This window comes from Pleurodeles waltl, chromosome 5 (assembly GCF_031143425.1).
Source record: "Pleurodeles waltl isolate 20211129_DDA chromosome 5, aPleWal1.hap1.20221129, whole genome shotgun sequence".
NCBI lineage: Eukaryota > Metazoa > Chordata > Amphibia > Caudata > Salamandridae > Pleurodeles > Pleurodeles waltl.
Window position 1 is genome coordinate 520,557,469 of NC_090444.1, and position 22,915 is coordinate 520,580,383.

The 22,915-nt window shown below is 39.4% G+C and overlaps 1 protein-coding gene across 5 annotated transcripts in view; it reads right to left on the reverse strand.

Annotated features, from left to right (window-relative positions):
* Positions 1-22,915, reverse strand: part of RALGAPA2 (Ral GTPase activating protein catalytic subunit alpha 2) — a 1,651,508-nt gene that overhangs the window by 925,149 nt on the left and 703,444 nt on the right. For 2 of the 5 annotated variants that reach the window (XM_069234346.1, XM_069234343.1), the window contains exons 16-19: positions 19,844-20,011; positions 18,979-19,119; positions 10,457-10,597; positions 1,550-1,647 (exon numbers count right to left, since the gene is read on the reverse strand). In XM_069234346.1, coding sequence (XP_069090447.1) covers positions 1,550-1,647; positions 10,457-10,597; positions 18,979-19,119; positions 19,844-20,011 — 548 coding nt within the window. Of the gene's footprint in view, positions 1-1,549; positions 1,648-10,456; positions 10,598-14,024; positions 14,070-18,978; positions 19,120-19,843; positions 20,012-22,915 lie in introns of all 5 variants that reach the window. The other 3 variants (XM_069234347.1, XM_069234345.1, XM_069234344.1) reach the window with 2 other exon arrangements.

Below are 22,915 nucleotides of genomic sequence, written 5' to 3' on the forward strand. Positions count from 1 at the left end.
GGGAAAAGCCAGGAGGGGGTGCACAGCGGTATGCGTACAGCACCTTGAGACCCTAACGGGTCAGTAGTGCGCTATACAAGTGCGAAGTTTACAGTTTACACCTGCACTGCGTTTCTGCTTTGCCGACTTTCTATTCTTCTCCTGCGAGGTTGATGATGGTATGCTCTGCAGGGTTTCTGAGACCTTGTGTTTTTGGATAATGGAGCCTGCAAGCTTAGCGTTGAGGCAGAGGGCCTGTGAGAAGGCATTGTTCGTCTTTTGATGAAGCAGCTACTTGCTGACTGTTGTTTTTTGCTATAAGTAGTAACAACTAGTGGACTCTCAGAAAATTATGGCAGTAACGTATTGAAGTAGTTTTGTATTTTTTAACACATTTCAAGGCAATATGGCAGATTCAAGAACTTGTAAGGTTGTTATAGGAAAAGGTCAATGAAGACACTACATAAAGACGGAGAAAGAAAGTTTCAGAGTATCGTAACACTTCGAGTATTTCTCCTCTTTCTTTGCACTCAACGCCATTTGCACTTCATATTTCTACTTATTTTGTGATTCAATCATTTTCTTTAATCACGGGTGTTGGTATTTTTCACTTTGCATCAAACTGTAATTTATTTGTTTACATTAAGTGATATCTCCAAACTTTGCTTATTTTTCTTCTCTTGGGTGCCATGTTCTTCCCTTTCTATTGTGAACTCGGGAACTTTCTTTTTAGCACCTTTTTGGTATTCACTAGTCCCAATACTCTTATGTTCAAGGTTTGGGAAGAATAACACCTGGAGAAGGCCACCTTTATCATCCTTTGACCTTCGCTTATAAATATCAGCACATTTCTTTTAGGTCGAGCACATATGTTGGTATGTATCTGGGCTTTTAACAAGGCCCGCCTCACGCCCATCACTACCACTAACTCGTGGGCTTGCCGTTCAACAATCCTTTGATGACACTGGTAAATGGTTTACGTTTGTCCCTCCTTGGGGAGGTTTCGTTACCACCTAGGCCATCACCCCTGTTACATGGCTAATTGCACTTTTGCCAATAAGTCTGACTGCGAGCGAACTTCTTTTTCCTTTTGTCCGTCTCTTCATGCTGATGCTCATGGTGGCCGTGGCACTGTGAATCAACTGGCTTATGTGAAGCTGTTTTACTTTAAATTTTCAGTGTATGAGGCAAGAAAAGTCTGATTAGGAGTTAACAACACTAATAGCTCAAAACTCAAGCAAGTGCGAGACCCATTGCACTGCAAACACGTTATTAAACTTCCACCTGATGCTGGGTGTTGGTTGCAAGGTGGGCACGTCAGAGCTCCTGCACATAAGCTTTACAAGTAGAATTAAAAATTTTAATCTCCATATCACAATGTGGAAATACATTAAGAAGACCAAGTATGATTTTGTGAAAATAGATAATGCACACCAACAATACAGAAGAGAAACTGATTCAATACAAACAAGAAATTGAGGCCTGCTAAGGTATGTGGTCAAAACTCCAGTGCACCGTTCAGCTCAAAGACAGTACGCATTAATAAATGTGTGCTTATGCTTTGGCTTACCAATGGGGTCTCGCGCTCTCCGGGCACACATTCCTTGTTTTCTTCAACAGATGTGGTATCTGATGATTCAACATATTGACCATTTTCGACCCTTTCATCTGCAGGTCATTAAATAAACACAAGATCAAAACGTCTGATAAAAATGAACATTAATTTCAAAGAAATTACTTTGGCCGTCTTTGTAGATTTCATTCCTTCAGTATGCATTGACAGCAACGGAAATTATATCATTTCAACCTGAATTGTAAAGATAGAGACGTTAACTAAAAAAAAAATACATATCAACACATCAAAAACATTTTTGGTCAGACTCACAGATAAGAGTGGAAAAATAAACTCTAAAGTTATACCTAAATATGTAAAGCATTCTATTCGGTAATTCACACATCATTTTGCAAGTATCTCTTGTAAGTTATGCATTATTAACTTCATATATAAAAGGTGACGTGCCCACTCAGTAAAGGTACATCATCATAATGCACACACTGCTTACACATAAGCGTAATGTGCACAGTGCTCACCTTTAGGCAAAGTTGCCTAAAGTAGCAAGTCGCACTTACAGGTCAAATAGATAGCAATCCACCTAGCACATGGATCGTATATACCCGATATCAAGGACATACCATACACTACAATAGTGAACACCACCAGAGTAAGACAATCAGCCCCCCTGTTACTGCAGTTCAGTGTCCAGGCCTGTAGCCTCAAACAATTTATTCTAAATCTTGGTGTGTTCCTTTGGACATCCCCATGCCACATACACCGGCTTTCTAACTAATCACAATTTCTAAATTGCTGGAGGGCCGGGTGCCTTCCAGTGCGCTGCAATATCTCTTTTAGTGATCGTCAGGACGGTGCCTAGCAGTCTTATCTGCCCGTGAGCCACCCACTCTCTCATCCACTCTCAGCAGGACCACAAGTGGGAAGAAGGTACAATGTCAGGCTCAGCACTAAGGAAAGCTCTGTCAGGACCATCTCCCAGAACCGTGCTATAACGGGGCATGACCAGACCATATAGAAGAAACTGTCCGGTGTGCAGGGGCACCAAGTGAACTTTGGACTAGCTAGAAGGCCTGCCTTCTGTAGTTTGATAGGAGTAAGATAAGCACAGTGCAGATAATATACCTGCACCAGGTGTAGCCTGGCAGAGACCATCAGCGCATCCTGGGAGACTCCTCTTTTTGCCTAGGGCCTCATCATCACCTTAGCTTCCATGGGACTAAATTCTGGGATGGATGTATCGGGGGGAATGTGTGTCCTCATCGGATGACGCAGTTGCAAGAATTTGTGGAATTGTGTGTTAGATAATGCATATATATATATATTTTTAGGAGTTTCTGGAATGCTGCCATGTGTGTACCTGTCCACACATCACCCACAAGACTGATTCTAATGGTGTCCCATTTGGCCATATCCAGCCACTCACCATGTGACAGGTGGGTATGTTGAGGGATTTTCTGCCACCATCCGGTGTGGCGCTGTGCAGTTTTCCACCCATAAAACACCTACCTAGTGATATCCAGAATGGTCGTACCAATGAGGCCACCATGGAGCTGCTCCATAATACGAGGGAAGCCGAACCCGGCAAGTTCTGGTTGGTAAGCAGGATTTGACCAGTTTCCAGTGAACCAATAATTATCAACCAGAACTTGAGATACTAAATAGTAAAGATAGAGATTTGACATGCCCAACCCTCTGTTGTATGGCACACGTTGACAGTTGCGCAAAGCTAGGTGTGGTCTACTATTTTGCCAGAGGAAGGCAACTGACTCCATTTCTCAAAACCAGTGGCGAGAAATAATAATGGGGAAATTCTGAATAAGATATAAGAGACGAGGTAGAATTATCACTTTTTTAGGTCCGCTTTGACTTTGCACCTATGGGCATGAGGTTAAGGGAACAGGTCAGATGTAGGTCAAGAGCGATATGGATACCTAAATATCGAAAGCAAAGGTCAAAAACGGGGATATTTCTTTGCCAGACTATAATGTCATGCAGAAGTTATTTAGCCAGATTAACTGTCAGACCAGAGGCTTACGTGAATAATCACAGGAGGTCAAGACAATGAGGGCCACTGTCTGCCAGGTCTGAGCAGTATAGTAAGACATTAACAGCATAAAGCGCGATGCGGTCCTCGTGGCCCATGTCCCACTTCCATCCCCTAACCTGAGCATTGCAACCTATGAGTCTTGCAAGGGGTTCTATGGCCAGTACAAACAGACAAAGGAATAGGGGGGCACCCCTGCCGAGTACCGCAGCAAATGAAAAGCACCTCTGAAAGTGCACCCTTAACCTATACTGGAGCCGCCGGGTTTCTATAAAACAGTGGCATAAAACGGCAAAAGCAAGTCCTGAGGCCCGCCCTCTCCAGAACTCGATGTAAGTATTCCCCGCCCACGGTATCAAATGCCTTTTCAAAATCTATCAGAAGCAAGGCCAGTGGAGCTGGGAGTGTGTGCCGCTGGGCAAGTGCAACGTGTATACTCCGTATACAAAGCCTGGTGCTACGAGCAGGCATAAAGCTTTATTGATCCGGGTGTATAAGTGACCCCAGGATTTGTTGTAAGAGATTAGCCAATATGGCTGCACAGATCTTGATCTCTCCATTGATAAGAGAGATAGGTTGGTAATTGGAAAGGGAAACAGATGGAGGTTGTGTCTTCTGTATGACCACTGTGATGGCCTGGTCTAGGTCTTGAGGGAAGAAACCCACCTTCACGGCCTCTTCATATAGGTTCAGCAAGTGAGAGGCAAGGATGTAGTTGTATTTGGCATAACTTTCTGCAGGATGGCTGTCTGTAATTGCACATATTTTAATAGCTCACTCATTTTACTTTGTGTTTTACTTCAGGTTTTATACTTGTACTTATTCACGCACCCCTTCACTTTTATTTTTCAAGTTTTCACTTAAAAAGCACTGAAAACTGGAACTGCTATAAAAAAAATGCATGTACTATCACAGTACAACAATGACGTAACAAACAAACACAATTTCAAATCTCAAAAAATAAACACCTAAAACTAGAAGTAAACTCTGAAAGTATGAATAAAAAACAAAGTTGCAAGAGGCTTGTTGTCAATGTAAAGACTTCTAGATGTACGGAGACGGTAAAAATTCCATATTTTCGTTGCTAGCCCAGACATGTTAATCGATTGCTCTTAAAGTTTTAACCAGCAGGTGGGTGTTGGGATAAATATCCCCTTTCGTTGATTAATGATTTCAGCTGCTATTCAACGAACATTCTGCAGTAATGTGCACCAAGAAATTAAGCAGGATGTCAGGGGAAAGAACAACAGGTAATACCTACCACTAATTGTCTTCAAGAATAAGCTACGATCATCAGGTGATTTGTGCAAGACAAGACATGGGGCCACTATATGAAGAGCACAATTGATCTCTCTATATCTCTCTATATACTTTCATGTAGGACTGTTTATTTTTGATTCCTTTATCTTAGCTCTTGGTAATGCGATTTATTCATGCTCCCAAACAAAGAGTAACAGCCTTTGTTAAACAATATGACCCTGACCACATTGGTGGGCTACTTCCTTGAACTCCAAATAAAGACCCCTGCTCAGTGGGCAACTTCAAATACATATTCATTTAAATAGTGTTTCAATATGCCACTGCTAGCATTCCACCTTTGAGACTGCTGCTCAACGTCCACCATTTATACTTGGTGGCAATCTTCAGATTGTCACCTACACGTCTATTTTGATATTGTGCAACTATTTTGAAAGGGGGAGTATGCCTTTTGCAGTCTCGGATCTACCTGGAAAAATGCTCAGTGAGCAGCTCAGAATGACAATACCACTGCAGGCCTTACTAGGTTCATTAAAAAATGGGTCATCCTCTTTCCCCATATTACAGGCAAACACGTGTTTTCTTAATTTCAAGTGCTATCCCCAAACGGTCTAACCACAGGAGTCTAAAGTTCAACCAAAAATACTGAAAAAAGAGCGTCAATCACTTTTCTGAGTATGAAAAGACACCTAAGGGCTGTGAATTGGAGATTGCTAAGCAAGCTTAACTCTTGAACGATGCTCCTTTTGTACAGTACTGAGAAGCACATTGTTCTCTTTGACAGAGTCATCTATAACCCATTATGTTACGACATAAAGAATGAAAATAAACAACTAGAGAGGTAGGGTTATGTTGTTCTACTAATTCACAATGTGTGGCACTAGAGTGGCACTCAGCGCTTGGTCATCATCTAGTTTATAGATGTCAAGCTAACAAGCTGATCATGGTTTAGGATTTTTTTAAAAGAAGTATGCTGATGTTGAGCAAATCTCTCAGCAAACAGATCAAAGACTGCGAGGATGGATAGATAGATGTGGTGGTTTGACAAAGATCTTATCAGGCATTTCTAAGCAAGGGAATAATCAATGCTATGCCCCTCCTTATTGTCAGGACTTTGCAAACTCCCTCTCTGCCGACCCATCACATGACTTTGCGATTCTGCTGGTCACACCCTGCCAGAAGTATGGCAGTGGTGTGGGTTACGAACAACTGCAGCACACACCAAGGTCCATCAAGGAAGTTTGCTGTACCCATAGTCAAGATCTGTCCCTCTGTAGGGTCTTAGCGATCATCCTAAGAGTAGAGTCAAGCGGGCATGGCTTGAGAGCAGAGTCAAGCGGGTGTGGCCCAAGAGCAGAGTCAGGTGGGCGTGTCCCAAGAGCGATGTCAGGTGAGTGTGGGTAGAGTGCTGGACCAACTAGATGTGGCCTCAGGCTAATTAAAGAAGCTGATGTCCCACCTCAACTGCCGAGTTTCTGGACCTGGCAGCAGCAGTGGAATCTCTCTGGAGTAAATCACCTGGATTTCTTTGATTTGAAAAGTCATAGACTTCTAGCTAAAAGCATGAGGTAAGCCTTATTCTTCATGGAGCTAAATTTTGAGTTTGATAGAGAAACAAAGATGCTTGAGGAAAGATCTCGAAACACTAATACTGCTGAATAAGTCTAAGGGGAACAGAACTTGAGCGAAACTGTGGCTGGACTGTCCCAACTTTTTAATAGTTTATTATCTTCAGTGGAAAAGTTGGTGCAGAAGAGAAAATCTGAAAATAACACTGTTTGATCACTTGTGGTGCAAGTTTTCCTAATAGAACAAAAAAAACTGTCAAACAGAGCACGTAAAGTAGCAGATTTTCAAATCTGCCACAGTTGTATAGTGCAAGAGTCAAGAGACTTGTTTTCTGAGAATGCCAACCCCCCCGGATCTGAGGGAGTGATTAACAGATAATTATGGATCAGATTCAGCATGAAAGGACAAAGTATTTGTAGGAAAGTGCCCTTTTTGGCATGGTTAGCCCCCACTTTTTGCCTGGTTTCTGATGTGGCTTTGACTATTTGTGCACTGTGTCCCTGCTAACCAGGTCCCAGCGCCAGATCTCTTTCGCCAAAACTGCACAGTTGTTTTGCACAGTTAGCAAACTCTTAAGCTACCAGTCCCTTGTAAACGATACCCCTCGTGTATAAGGAAGGTCTCTGAGGGCTGCAGCACCAGTTGTGCCACAGCCAAGACCCATCACCAAACCCACACAGTGCTGCCATTGTAGCCTGAATGTGTTGGTGCAGGCGAAATTGAAAACACAACATGTCACACACTCCTTTGTGCCTTTACCCTATCACTGCATGTGCCCGGTGTAAGTCACCCATAAGGCAGGGTACATCCAAGCACATGTGAGGGAATATGTGTATGAGCAGATATGCCCCTACTATGTCTGTTGATTCTGCGGCATAGTAAGTGCACGGGGAAGCCATTTTCAATGCATGCGCTGGACACAGGTCATTATGAGTTCCCCAGCTATATGATGGCTTCTATGAATCCTGGGATGCTTCGAATCAAACATCTCAGAATAATAAACCCCCACTGACCTCAGTGATGGATTTGTAAAAAATAAACAAAAATGCACTCAGAAGACACCTTAGAGGTGGCCCCTGAAAACCTACCCACTATAAGTGTGTTGACTGACTGGTCCTGACCAGTTCAGCTACCACATACGCTTCTATGGCCGTTGAGAGTCAGTGATCTTGAGGGCCTGAGACAAAGGCCTGTGACCTAATCTCCCAGGCAGGATGGATATTCCAGGACGGGGAACTTCAAAGGCCTTTGCAATGTGACCCAGGTCTCTCCAAATGGCACAGATGACCAACCTCCCTGTCCTGACACCACTTTTGGCAGCAGCACAGGCAGAAAAATTTGTCAAATTAGGAGTGCCCACTTCATACCAGTCCCAACCCTAAGGTGGGCGAACTGAAGTGGACACTGTTTTTCAAGTTCCTACATCTTGTGTGGAAGGAATTAGGCCAATAGGGATAGGGTTATGCCCACTTCCCAACAGATGTGGTAATAAGTAGGGTTTTATTACCCTAAAGGTGGTCAGCCCATTGGCTACCGCCCGGCACGCCCTGTAACGCCCCTAAATTTAGTACTTAGTGGCACCCCTAAACCCTAGAAATCAGATTTAGACAACCTAAGAAGACCCGGACAAAGAAGAGCTGCCTCGCAGATGAGGGGAAAAAAGGAGCAGCTGACCACACCGGACTGCCTGCTGACTTCAAAGGACCCTGCACAAGAAGCCAACTCGTCTAGCATTCAATAAAGACTCAAGTCTCCTGTTGGCAGCAGACATGCCCAGCAAGAAGAAACTCCAAAGAAAAGACTCTGCAACTGCTGGTACCCCAGAAACCCAAAACCAGAAGTGACCACTGCACCCATCGTCCACGACCTGAGGTGAAGCCAACCAATGGTGCCAACGCGGGTCACCAGCTGTCCAGAGACGGAGTCCAGTGTGGTCTCATCCACCCTGGACTCTCCCAAGAAGCCTGCATTCTCCGCACACAGGCCCCCTTCTCCCACAGGCTTGTGGTGAATGAAAATCCGACACCGTCAGCAACCACTGCACCTGTGACCCCTGACTCCCCCGGTGGCAAAGACATTTACTGGCTCCCAAGAGTTCGAGGCCACCCCTGCGGACTCCCTGACGATGCCTGCAGCCTCAACACACAGGACCCCCTGACCGCAAGAGCCCCTGGATGTGAAAACCCAACACCTAAAGACACCCTTGCATCCGTCGCCCGTAGACACAAGAGAAGAGGACCAAAGGTGCACCTATGTACCCGAGCACCCCAAGCCTACTACACCTACCTGCTTGGTGTCCCTGACTGGCTTCCTAGACAGAGTCTACAGCCTGTTTTTCACGAGGTCCAACTCCCATAGTGTGAAATACTGGGCACCCAACACCTTGCTGCACCCGGCCACCCCAGTGCCGCCCCTCTGCACCCGGCCACCCCAGTGCCGCCCTGTGTGACCTGTTCATGTGGTTTTGTTCAGTGCTCAGCACATACCTTTGCTCTCCAAGATTGGTCCCGTAAGTCAGTGTTAACCCTGTGTTTGCTGCACATGGTTTTCCTTCACGGGTAACATTGAGAAGAACTCTGAAAATTGCACTAAGTGTTGATTTTTTAAACTGCAAAGTATTTATGCTTAAGAATCTACTTAACTGATTATGAAGTTCTTGGGTTTGAAACATATATAAAAAGAATTAATATTTTTCTAAATTGGTCTCTGATTTAATCTTTGAGTGTGTGTCTCATTTATGGCCTCTGAGTATAACAAATGCTTGGAACTACCCTCTGATAAGCCTAACTGCTCTCCCACACTACCACCATAAATAGTGCATTAGTCCGAACTATTTTTGCCTCTGCAATACCAACTGGGGATCCACTGGACTCTTCTCTGCACAGTGTATTTAATTTTAGTGCACTAAATAGAAAGCCAGTTTCCTACAGTATTGCACTACTTCAAGAAAGCAAGAATGTTGTGTTAAGTTGTTGAATAATCACTTTCTGTTGCATGTTTTTTCAAATTATGGGTTATTTGGTTCATTGCAGGCTGTTAGTTGTGGTCAACAAATTCCTTTAAATCCTTTCCTCAATTTAACATCAGGTGAGTTTAAAGTTTATCCTCCACTAGCGACAATCTTGACTCAGCAATCTGGATAAGAGGACCTTATGTATCTTTCTGAGGACTAAAAGTGCATAGGTCATGGCAACAACAAAGGGCCATTAACTAATCAAAACAAAGCCTCTTCACAGGATCTACTTCCCAGTGTCCCCCTCCCCTCTTGCCACCATGCAATTTCTTGCATGTTGCACTTGCGACTGCTGGAGAAATGTTTAAGTGGCGTGCAGCTGCCTTCAGCTCTCATGTGAGTATCTCTGACTCCGAAACTTGTTGAGGGATGTTTCTTGTAACTGTTGAAAGGGATATCTCAGTTGTGTGGTCAGAAAATGATGAAGACATGTTTAAAAAAAAAGCTTGAATATGTTCTTGGACGGGGAGCCCTGATAAGTTCTTCCTCCTTGTGCAGACACTGATATACCTGCTTGTAACAGCTGCATTATGCCAAGGGTCATTGGCTTCTCAACAAGCCTCATTTATTGCTATGACTACAATAGCTCTGAAGATGCAAGTGGATAGCATATCAGCAAAACAGACCAACACTGTGAAAAAAAAAAATATATCAATTTAAAGCCTACATGCGTTGAGCGTGAACAGGTATGATCAAGAGTACACAACTCACTTGTGTTGATAAATTTAAAGGGTATCTAATTTACTATTACTTGGCTAGCATGTCACCCTGAACCAGCCTTACACGTAGTGTTGCGGAAAGAATTTGAGAAATATTTTGTGTTCGCTTTTTAGCATAGATATGCAATCTACCAGTAAAGCGCATCATTCACGAACTCCATATGCTGGATTATTTGATACTACTGTTTTTTTTTTTTTTGTGGATCAATATTTGGGTTACTTAAAAAATTGTCTAAAATATTCTCTATTTACTTTAGAGAAAAACATTATTTGTACGACTTGAAAATAACAGTGGAAATTACCTCCAGAGAAGTCCGGACATAATTGGCCAGGTACATCTAAAGTGCTGCTGCTGCGAGTTAATTGCTGCTGTTCCAGGTCGTTATATTGGCCATTAAAATCTGTTCCCAACGTATTTTCTGGTAGCTGGCTTTCGTCAATTTCTGTGCAATTCCAGACGGTAATTAGTACAGTGAATGGATGATACAATAAATTACCACAAACACATATAAGATGTTTGTTTTCTATTCATTAGTAAACCACCATAAAAATGCTGATGTTAAGGCAATTCAGCTGCTCAGATATTCCTTATACAAGTATTCAAGCTGAATATTCGGTAGAGGTCAAATACGCAAACTATCTCATAACATAGGAAAATGTTAAACGTTTCCAGTATATTAGGTGGTAAATCATAAGTTAATGCACCACAGGCAAACATTTATACTTTCCTATAGTTTCTGATGGCATAAATGGAAAGCATGTCACTTAGATCCAAAAATCTAGACCTTAATAACTGCTGGAAGAATTATGCAACATAATCCTGTTTGAAGGACTTGATCATAGTGATAACAGATGCCATTGTTAATCCCAAGAGAAAAAGCCAGCTAATTTCATGTTACATACATTTTAAGATGATACAGTAGCAAACCTTGTTACTTTGCAACCTGGCTCCAAGAATGAACACAGAACAAACAGCAGTGAAGGATTCAGCAAAGCTCTGAAGGGCCATGTAAATATCTCACTAATGCAAAGGGCCGCCAAAAAGCTGTTTCTGAAAAGATGAATTGCCTTCTCGTAACTATATGCCATGATCCATGTTCAAGCTATATTACACTTATCAATGTGTACAAATCTAACTAAAATTCCAAAATTAAGCACTGCATCAAAAATAATGTCTTCCTTTCTGTACTCGTATTAGCACCACGCTCCTTGCATTATGGCTGAACACCTATTTCTACATGTGCTTGTTTAATGTAGGGTTCCCCTGGTGGCGGTAAAAATGGAGGAGCTTCACTTTCTTTATGTTGCAATACTAACTAAATACAAACTAAAATAATGCACAAAAATAATCAAAAATATGTTTTTTGGATCTACAAACAAAGGTTGCTAGTGTCACACCATTATACAAAAACGCATTATGTGTAATTCTGTAAAAAGCAATAGAAAAGGGAGCACATAAAATAAATCCACTGATGCTTCGCTTGAAATCAATCACCTCGCTTGGATAAGATAAACTGTTAAATATTTTCTTTGAATATGCCTCTGATTAAAGTGAGCACATTGTTTACGAGAAAAACATCATGAATAATTAAATTGTTTAATGGAATAAACTCATTTCCAATTGAATCTCCTTAATACTGATGCTTTATTTCATCATACTGTTAGATCATACCATTTTTCTTTAAATAAATATCCTTAACGTGTTTCAGGTTATATCTATAGTTCACTCATCAGGAGATTTTTCATACATATTCAATGAAAGACTACCAATTTTCTATATGCTTTTTTTTGTAAATGTTCACTCATGTCCTAATGATTGCTATGTCTATGCAAAACATGAGTACCACAAACAAAAGACTAGTTTCTCAGATGAAAATGCATGTCCTGACCTTTCATTGACTCCTTGTTTTATTGAATCATGTCTCTTTTGGCTTTTTACATACTCCATTTGCCACTTTCTCTGTCTCAATTCGTCTTAAACAGTTAACAGCTGTCATACTGATTTTCATTCATATTAATTGAGCTCAGTATCTAAAACAGTCCACAAATCAGCCTTTCTGATTTATTATGTTTTGTTCACATTGTGGTTTCTTAACTACTCCATCTGCCTGGAAGTCAAGCTGGATCATAATATGGTGGGTTGCAATAAAATGACTGGATGAGTAGATTTGTGTTAATGTGAGTTTTAAGTTTGCAGAGGTTTGTCCTATGTAGACTTTACTGGAGGAAAATATGTGTATATATATATATATATATAAAATCATAATTACATTGCTGGTGTCACAAGTAGCAAATTGTCAAAAGTGTATGTCTGAATTGGGTCAGGAATGTTTTAATGTTGGTCCTGAAATTATGATATTGCAATCTGGCCCCTCCCACTAAAAGGGGGACTGTTACAATGGTTATTGATGATGGTAATAATTCCTGTGATCCTGATTTCGGCAGCAGTGAGTTTGTTCCGTTAAGTACCAATGATTGATTTTGCTATTGTCTGCTGCTAATGGTTTGTCAGTGCATATTACAGCTAAGCATCCTAGCTATATAAAATGAGAAACTTCATTTTAGATTTGTTTGGGGCTTTCCAGGATGAGTGCTTCTTCATGTTGAATTCGAAGAAGTCTTGGTCTGATATTTCTCAAGCATATCCCCCTTTTAGCAAGCATGTTTAATACATGTTTCTCTCTAGGGTACTATTTGTTTAATGTAAAATAGAGGGTTGGTGGAACATTTGATGCCAGAATCATCATTCAGTTTTATCAGTAGGCTTCAAATATACCTCAGCTGGAAGACTGGTATCTTGTGAGTATACAAATATATCAAGGATACATGCAGGGCTGTCTTTAGATATTTTAATTCAGATGAAAATATGTGCAGAGATAATAACTGACCAACGTTAGCTAATTCTGTATCTGAGCCTGGGCACTTTCGTAGCTCATTTCCTGTATAAGACTTCCATATCACCAATGTGATGTTCCATTGTGCATTCTTCAAAAATATATATATACAAACAAATGAGTAGAGCTGAATATCTAGTTACTGCTCACGGCAATCCCAAGATTTAGTAGAAAAAAATCGGAACAAATTGTGAACCTGGGCTAAAGTTCCTGAACATGTAATAAAAGTGTTATAAATTAAAAATCGTAACATATGAAAATAGGCTGTGGTGACAATTCAAAAAGTCATCCACTGAACTGTGGCACGAACTGTAAGACGTCATGACAACTACATTTTGTACATGTTTTCACTGAGGTCCCCTTCTTAAAACTTAACGAGTCAAACGATGTAACACAATTAGATAACTAATTGGAGACAGCCTTTTCCCGACTAATCTTGGTATGACATGTTTGAATTAATCCGTATCAATGAAAGCAATGGAATGACAGTACTCTCAGTAGATGAGCACTCACAGTAGGTGAACTGCTTCTATCGGGGTAGCTGAAAGTAGATTGATTCCGATGAGCAACAGGGGCAATAGACTGCTTCTGTAACAGTCTGTCAAAAAGGGGGAGGATAACAGGATCCATATGACATCATATTTGGGAAGCACATCAGATGGGAGCAAATAGGGAGGGTTCATAGAAGTCACAAGTCTTTCCTGAGCCATTCAATAGTGGGATTGCTATTTTGCAGAACTCCAATGCAACTCTTATTCATTAATGTGGAAACCAAAACCACAGTATTACAGTGCTTAACGTGCAACTCTATAGTGGATTACCTTCACCAAAGTGCCCAGGAAATACCAACATTTTTTTCCAACAAACAAACTTGTGTTTCATTATTTCTCATAGCATAATAGGCCATGGAAATGGAACTGCTAGATCTCAGCCAAAGTTTCATATAACATGGACTGATACTGTCATTAAGACAAACCTGGCAAATCTTGAAAACCAAGAATGTAGGCGGGCAAGATTGAACCTGAAATACAATGAAAAGGAAACATTCACACAATAATATGTAGAAGGAAACTATTGCATGGACAGGAAGAATGGGTGCTGGAGTAGTCCAGGTTACAGCCTTGACAATGACATTGCATGCTATCATGTTTCAAGGTCACACTGGCCACATTTAGCTGCATGAGTCTCAGTTTGAGAACAATGATCACTGGGTCTGCAGTGAAACTGTGAAAGGGAATATACTGGTGATGAAATAAACCACTCAAACAAAACAAACACACTCTGAGAAGAATCAGCATATTTGGTGGAAAAGAGAAAGCAAGGGAACAAACAAACATATTTAAGGGCTAGAAAGAAAAGACAGCAATGAACATTTTTTATATAATTCAACAACAATCTTTATTCATAAATGGAGATTAGCAAAAGCAGTAATTCTGCAGATGCTGGTTGCCTACATTAAACTGTGTCAATGGAAACTCCATATCCTGTTTTTGAAATACGCTTTCCCTTAAAGTTGATAATTATTTACAGTACAAAAACATTAATGCTAGGTTAATACACACTTTCAAACACATTCAAAACACAGTTATATATCCACCTCAACTTTAGCCTCTTAAGTTGCACACTTGTGGCTCGAATATGGCTCCTAAGTGTCTCCCATACATTCCTATTAATGGTATGTGAGGTGGCTTGGACACAGTGCTACAAATATTTTGTCTGCAACAATGAGATCTAATCAAAAGCTGCTACGCCATACAAAAAGTGTTCTTTTTACTAGGTTAGTATCTCAGAGAATTATGCCCATTATTTCAAAGGCTGATCTCACTGAAGAAAATTCTTGCAAATCTACTGGCTGCATCTGTTAAAAATGCTTTTGTCATAAAATCTCTTCCTCCAAAAACACAAACGAAATCACAAACAAATCTAAGGAAATTACCAACTAAGTTATGGCAATACAAATTTATGTGAGGGGATTCAAATGCAGTTTACATATTTTGTTACGTGTCTTGCTACATTCATGTCATAAATATAAGTGCCAAATTAAAACTTGGATAGCTGCGATTATATTAGATGCCGAAAAAAAGTTAATTAGAGTCAATTGCCTATTAAATGACAGTTTTGGGCCTAACTTTTTGATTCTAGTTTCATTATTATACTTTTCTCCTCAATCGCCTGCCATAGCTAACAGTGTCCAGTCTTCTTATTTTCCACTACAGAAAGGTACTAGACAGAGTTGCCCTTTATCCCTTTTATATTTTTATCATTGATTTGGAACGCTTTATACCTCAACTTAAAAACTGAGCACTTTACTGGTTTTATTAATTTAACTGCCTTTGCGGATGATATACTGCTATTTATATGTAATCCCCAGTCCACATTAACCACATTTTACAGTGAATCGCATCCCCTCTCAAGGGTTTCAAAAAATAAACTAAATATAGGCAAATCAAAAGTACCCTGACAAAGAACCCCCCCCCCAAAGTTTCCCAAGTTGGGTAATCTTGGATTCCCTCTAAGATTAAATATCTTGGCAACTGGTACAGCAGTACACTCTATTCATTTCAAACTAACTAATGTTACAAATAATTATCCCTTTTGAAATAATCTTGGTGGGGTAGAATGGACACCATCAAAACGAGGATTCTTCCTCTCTTAAATGTTTCCCTCATGATGTTACTACTCAGACTTGCAAAACTCCTTTTAATAAAATTGACAGTACACTTTCAAGTTTTCTTTGGAAAGGGGATATATTTGGTTCTCTTTAACAAGATTAAACCTTCCTAAATATAATGGTGGTGTCAATTTTCAAAATTTTATTAGATATCATAAAGCATTCTACGAGTCTCCTGCATGACCCATTTTTATATAGTGATAAATTGTAGTTCTTCTTAGAATCATCATTACTTCCTCCATTTTTGCATAATCCTAACTTTTTTGTCTTGTCTACCAAAATGTTAGTTACTTCCAACAATTTCACATACAAGGCATTTTTTCAGGCCATATATGGCCTCTAATTCGTCTAGAATTGACCAAATTGTATGTATCCCCATTTGGTATAAGTGGATTAAAAAGAATAGTAGAGTCCTGTATTGGAGAGTTTGAGCAGACAAAGATGTAATCAACTATTGCTCAACTTTATATGGATAATACCCCTATACCCATCCAGGAGTTATCTTGGGGATATAATACACCTTTAGGTAGGCTTAATGCCTACAAGGTTTAATGTAGGCATTCATTACTTTTAGACATTTGTAAGAATGAAGGATAGGGCTGGTCTTCCTCATTCACAAAGGCCCATGGACCTACCAATGACCCCATACATATGTCTTCACATATGTCAACCTCTATCTTATATAAGGTTCTTGGATCTTAAGGTACAGACAGGTCCAAGCCAAACGCTGGACATAAGTGGGGAAACTGACTTACAATGTAAACGGCCTACTGTTATATTGGTTAAAATATGGGCAAAGATACATTTACTGCTAGGTCAGCTTTTTTTTAATGCAAACCTTATATTTCTTCTACAACAGACTGTTACATTCCCAGTATAATTTAAAAAATCCTTTCTAGCCGGTCTAAGTTCCTGTTGGAGACGTGATAATGCAGACACTACATGTTTGTTTCTTTGTCCTAATATTTGTTTTTTTGAAGCAGGCTTGGTCAAAGATTGGTTTCATTAGACATGTATATGCCCCCTTTTAAGTCCCACTTTTTTATGGGAAGAGTACACACAATGTGGTCTCATGTTTTATTTGGTAAATTAGTAAATTTGCTAACTATAATTGCTCTAAAAGTTATCACTAGCAATATGTGATAACCTGTCTGTACACCTTTGGTGGAATCTAGTGTGTCATAATCATAGATCAGTCAAGTGTAAGCTAACATCATTACAATTAGCTATTAAACGTGACAATATATAGTTAGCAGTAACTAATAATTTGGCTAAAGGTGCCTCTCAGGTACATGAGTGGGTTTAATTTGAGCTTTTCTCTCATTTTTATTCTTATGCAGAAATGAAAAGTTTAAGTTGTCAGTTCATTTAGCCTATGTGGAAAATTAATTTCACAGAACTGTAAAGTATATTTTACTATCTCCTTCTCATACTTTGAAAACAACAAGTCTATGCTCTTCTTTTCTTTCCCCTCAGGCCGGTCTTTCTTTCTCTCAGTTTCATATTTCTCCCTACTATTTTACTCTTTCTCCTGCAAATCTGTACTTATTTGTACATGCCAAAATAGTAAGTATTTTGCTATTCATTACTTTTTACTAAGATTTCACCTATAGTTAAGGTATAAATGTAATGATTATTCTTTAAGTTAGTTCCATATCGCATTCACTGTAGAAAGTCACTTGGCAGATGTTCTTGTATTAATCATTCCTAACGCAAGAAAAAAGTTTACCTTAAAATAAGTCTTGCCAAACTACAGGGTAAAAACACAGTGGCTATAACGATAACGCAAAAGGCACTGAAACGGCCACTATGAGCCAATATTAGGTTTGAAACATCAGCTATCTGAACTTCAGTTCAGAGACTGCAAGCGCACTTCTTAAGTTTCATGTTGTGGGCATTGTGCCAAAAATATAGAAAATGTGAGTTCTTCTGAATAAAAAAAATAGCAATGTTAAACGGGGATAACTCAGGTTTGAGGAAGTTACTGTTAAAAGCTAAGCTCTCATCCTGACTACATATACTAAAGTCTTACTCTGCAATATTTGAACTATTTTCCCTTCTCTTAAGTGTTTTATTAGGTGCAGAAATGGTTTGTGGTTTGCTTTATCCTCTTTCCTTAAATCTACAATTAGTTTTGCTTTCAATAATACTGGCTCTTAGAAATGTTTTCTGTACAGGATACTCTTGTTACACAACGTTAGTGTCCTGCAAATTCTTTGTGTTATGGTTTCCATTTATGTCAACACATATTTCTGAATCAAAATGGTGGCAAATCTAACATCATGAACAACCCGAACAAAAGCATGTAGCAGCCACATACTGAGTTGCAGGTAAAATATGTAACAGTAAGTAGTGAAAACAGACACTAACAGACCAGACAGCACTGTGAACTGTTTGAAGATGAAAGAACATTTGGAATCTCCCAATTGGAAAGATGTCGGGTCAATGTGGCTTTCTGTTTTAACTTTGGCATAACACATTTTCACTTTTATCCTTTCCTCAGATATGAACTATATTGTCAACTGCAGGGGCAACAACTCTAGATTTTCTACTTTTTCATGCTCTTCACAGCTTAGTAACTCAAAGATTATAAGGTCTTGTTTTATTTCTTAGTTAATATTTAAAAGGGACCTTTTAAACCATCATTTTACTGGTATTATGTCCATATGTGTTTACTTTTGTTCATTACGACAAATTAATTTACTTAACAGATTGTGGAGTCCTGGTCTCTCTGATCATTTACTGGTTGTAGAGGTATAATGTGTTAAACAAGCTCATAACATTGAACATCCCAATGGAATGCGTCCTCAAGAAGTAGTTTCTGTGCCCTGTCTAAAGTTTTATTTACAGCCTCCCATACACTGCTACCTTTAACTGGAAACAAGGTGTTTACTGAACCCTCTTGTGGCACTCTTCTGTCCATTATTTTGTGATGTATTTTCCATCACTTTCCACTTCGGACAACAGAGTATTCTGCCTCTTGAAATGCAGCATTTTCTTCAATAAAAAATGTTAATGGTTTATGATGAAGTACTGCACGATTTCAATCTGGTACTATTAAACCATATACTTTCCAACAAACCTTATGGATAGATCTCATTATTATTAATAGTTTCAGTCTTCAAAAGTGGGTCTTCATGTTTATTTTCAGAAATATGCTCAGAAAAGAAGAAAAGGGTCAAAGGAAAGTATTAAACACAAAGATCATGCAGCAGATAAAACGTGAAGTGCAGAGAAAGAACAAGGAGAAGTACAATACCTGAAAGCCTGTGAGAGCAAGAATTGTAAGAGACACCAGGTAAAACAGAGTTCACAGTGTGAAGCAGAAGAGGAACACTTTTAGTAGCTGGCAAAGCCTCATAAAGATGGACACAGTTGCTGATAGACTGGCTTCGCTTAGCTTCCAGGAAAAGATAAGTAAAATGATATCAGGAGAAGATTAGTATCATATCAATTTGATTGGGAAACATACTGAAACATTCTTAGTGAAGTATAGGTTAAGCTGTCACAATTCAAGCTTTGCTCTAAAAAAATCTAAGCATGCCTCTGCATTTCTAATCTTCTGAAGTCTGCCATTATCCGCTCTCAATAAAATATTTGGCCTTTTAGGAAAGATCACTGGAAATTTTTAAATGAGACAGTTAATTTAGAGTGAAAGGCAAAGCAGTATCACTTATGATTTCTCTTTACTGTGATCTTTTTCCATCCACAAAGACCAATGGGGTCACTATATTCACCATACAGATCCTATATTTGGCCACAAATGCAATTGGCTACAATGGAATCTACCATAACTTTAAAAACTGACAAGCCACCAAAAGAAGCATGCCTAGTTAACCAACAAACCTCACAAACCCAGGTAACATGACAAAATAAACAATACTAGTTGACAATACTTATGCACAAAATCTAGAATGTTGGTACTTTATTTTGAAATAGTCTTGTACGCAGCTACAGTACAAGGTTTTCCCACTTAAAATCAGCAGGAATCTATTAACATACAGGCTAAAGAAACTGGGCTAACAAACTCAAATGATCAGTGAATCTGAAATATTAAAAGAAGTTTGTTTCTTTAAAAAACAGTGTTAAGACCTCCAAATGTCATGTAGAATGCAAGTCCTCACCTGTTGCCTTTTGTCGGACAATGCTTCTTGCTTTTTCAACTCCTGGAGCTCCGGTAGTGGTGGCACTCCGAAACCTCATAGGCTCGACTGAGTCCTGCTGACTTTTCCAGCTTAGGGAAAAAGAACGGCCTACTGCAGATCCTTTTTGAGAATCTGGAGCTCCACCTACTGTCAAAGAAACAAATACAAAAACACAGGTGTATGAATTACTACTCTCTAAAGCAACCTAGCTTCAGTATAAGGCAACAGTTTAGAGGGATTAAAAACTGGCCTACTAATACACAGAGCATTAACAGATATGGGGGTCAATTTGCAGAAGCTGAGTGCAGGGAATGGCAACTAAAATCATACCACTGTTGTCCAAAGATGTACTGTTAAGATTAATTTAAAAATAGAATTTTACTAATCAGGAATCCCTTAAAAATCTTTCTTGGCATGCAAAGACGTTTCAGCTAGAGTCAATATAGTAGAACTTTTAGAACATGTTTTATTCAAGTCCTATAATCCTTTGTTTTCAAGTGTATTTTAAGTTGATATAAAAGTGTATGCTGGGCAATGTTGTTGTGTAGCCAGAGTGATCGAGCTGAAAAAAGACAGGGGGGCTGAATCACCTCCTTTAGGTGAGATTCTATCAACATCTTTGGGACAAACGAAGGATGCTTTCTGAGTACCACACTGCCTCAGTTGAAAATTGCGTGGGGTTCAAAGACAAATGAGGATTAGCTCTTGCTAACACAGCTAGCCAATGTACACTTCAGGAACAGCACTTTACAAAAAGTTTCATATCCTTAGAAGCCATTAGTTCAAAGTGGTTATGCAACAGATGTTCAAGAACTAGGATGAGGACTCACGTGACAGAATACCTTATCATGAAAGGAATCAAATCCAACTGGCTAGTCTGAGGACTTTTGATGGCCTACTTATGCAGGCTACTATGGCCCCTAGGAATCGGCTTAAACTTGCACACATAACTCAGGTGTCTGGAGAGTGGCAGGAAGATATCCATCTATTAAGTTAGGTGACTGATGCCCCTGGACAGAGACCATAATCAATATCTTAACTGCTTGCATTTGTATCCAGGCCTGGTAGTGGATGTTCTGGCACCAGCCAAGACCCCAAGGTTATCAGAGGAGAGGCCTTGTCAGGTAAAGCATAATTTGGTAAGCAATAAGTCATTACATTTAGTGACGGCAAGAAAGGATGAGGGATTCTATCGAACTAACTATTTATTCATTGATGGTTAGGCTTTGAATTTGAGGAAGATACTCAAAATAAAGGACCTAGGAATGAAAAACAAGCATCCTCCATATTTATCCTTACTTAACCATGACATTTGATGAGGTACAATTAGCATGTCTAACTGTTACTCACCAAATATCAGATTTACTATTGGGCTGCAATTCTATGATCACACACAAGGTTAAGATTTACATGAAAGAACACTGAAGTAATTTCAGATAACAAAAACTGGCAACTAGATTGTCTCTCACTTTAAGAGGTAACAACATAAGCATACAGATCTTGGTGACAAGATAAGCATACAGATCTTTCTTCGACCATGCTGAAAAAGGCATTGGGTAGGCATAAAACAGAATGTCTGAAAGAGAAAGGAGAAAATGTGGATCTTTTCTTTAAAAAATAAAAAACAGCATGCTTAAATGGAAACTAAACATGTTGCTCGAGAAAAGGGCTTTTTTATATATATTTATAGATATCACGTTCCACTCCCTCCCACATTGTAAGCCATAAGCATGGGAGTAGATTATTTTAGCAAGATTGCATCCAGTGTTTCAATGAGAGCTTCACGGGTAAGCTAGATGTAATTACTCTTGTTTTAATATTTGCTTTATTTCCCATGTTTTATTACTGTGAAGTTTATACTTGTTTACAACAATGTGTTGGCTATCAAGATAAGGAATTCCTAAAATTACTCTCCACTTAAAAAGTTCCTCTCCGCATAAGATGGCTCTTTCTAAGACTGTAGTGTCCTTTCACTAGGACTTCGATCTGATAGATAAGCATATGGTGCCACGCCAGGTAAGTGTTTTATTCCACTTCTCTGATTACCAATGAAAAATGTAAAGCCCGAAAGATAACATTCTAATGGACCACTTAAATTAAGAGGTCTTATTTCTGAGCAGTGTGTTGCTTTCTAATAATTATACTGGTGTTTTTACTGCTCTACAGCCAATCAGACGTGAATATATCATTAGATATGACAAGCTTCCTTTCTTCAGAGGTGTTTGGCAACATTGGTGTTCTCAGATTACGCATGGCGAGACTTCTTCCATATTTTAATGGATGTTCATATGGCTTTTATTATCATGGACATTGAAAAAAAGATAAATATGATTTTAACACACAAAGTAATCACTCCTACAGCTTCGTTTTCCATTAGTATGCATGGGGGGAAGATATCTGTCTTGCTCACTACATTATTCTATGAAACAACTTTACTTTGTAGCAAACTAAATATGCCATATTGCTTGATTTACAGATTTACTTTAGGATTCAGGGACACCCATCCACACTTGAGGGCACTGAGTACATTCTCTATATTGTATGTTTTTATGTGTTGCTACTGACTAAACTGTTCAACCTTTATATAAGCAGTGAAATATGAAACTTTACATTATTAGCCTACACATGACTGGTTGAGCCTTTAACACACTCAGTAAAGTTCTAATGTGTAATCAAATTTTCATTTAAATTGTGACTTTTATATTATTCATTTTGCAGGCTGTATAAGTGGTCTAGGATCCTGAAACAGTAGGGTGTTAAAATTGGGCAGTGCAAAACTGTGCATGTTTGCTGTGCAGAACCCTGGTAGATTCCAGGATAGGTGGGAGATACATTAGATGGGGGGACGGGGAGGATTGACGGATAGAATTTCTATTGAAAGGGGCATCTACTATGTTTTTATCTTGATATTAATCTTGTTCACTCTATATCAATAGAGTAACTGAGGATTTGCACAAGTGTAGCTATGACTTTCCCCAAAGTGGGAGGTGAGAAAATCCCTGCCCTCCTTCTTCCCAAGTATACCCTCAATATCAAAAATGTGAGGTGGTC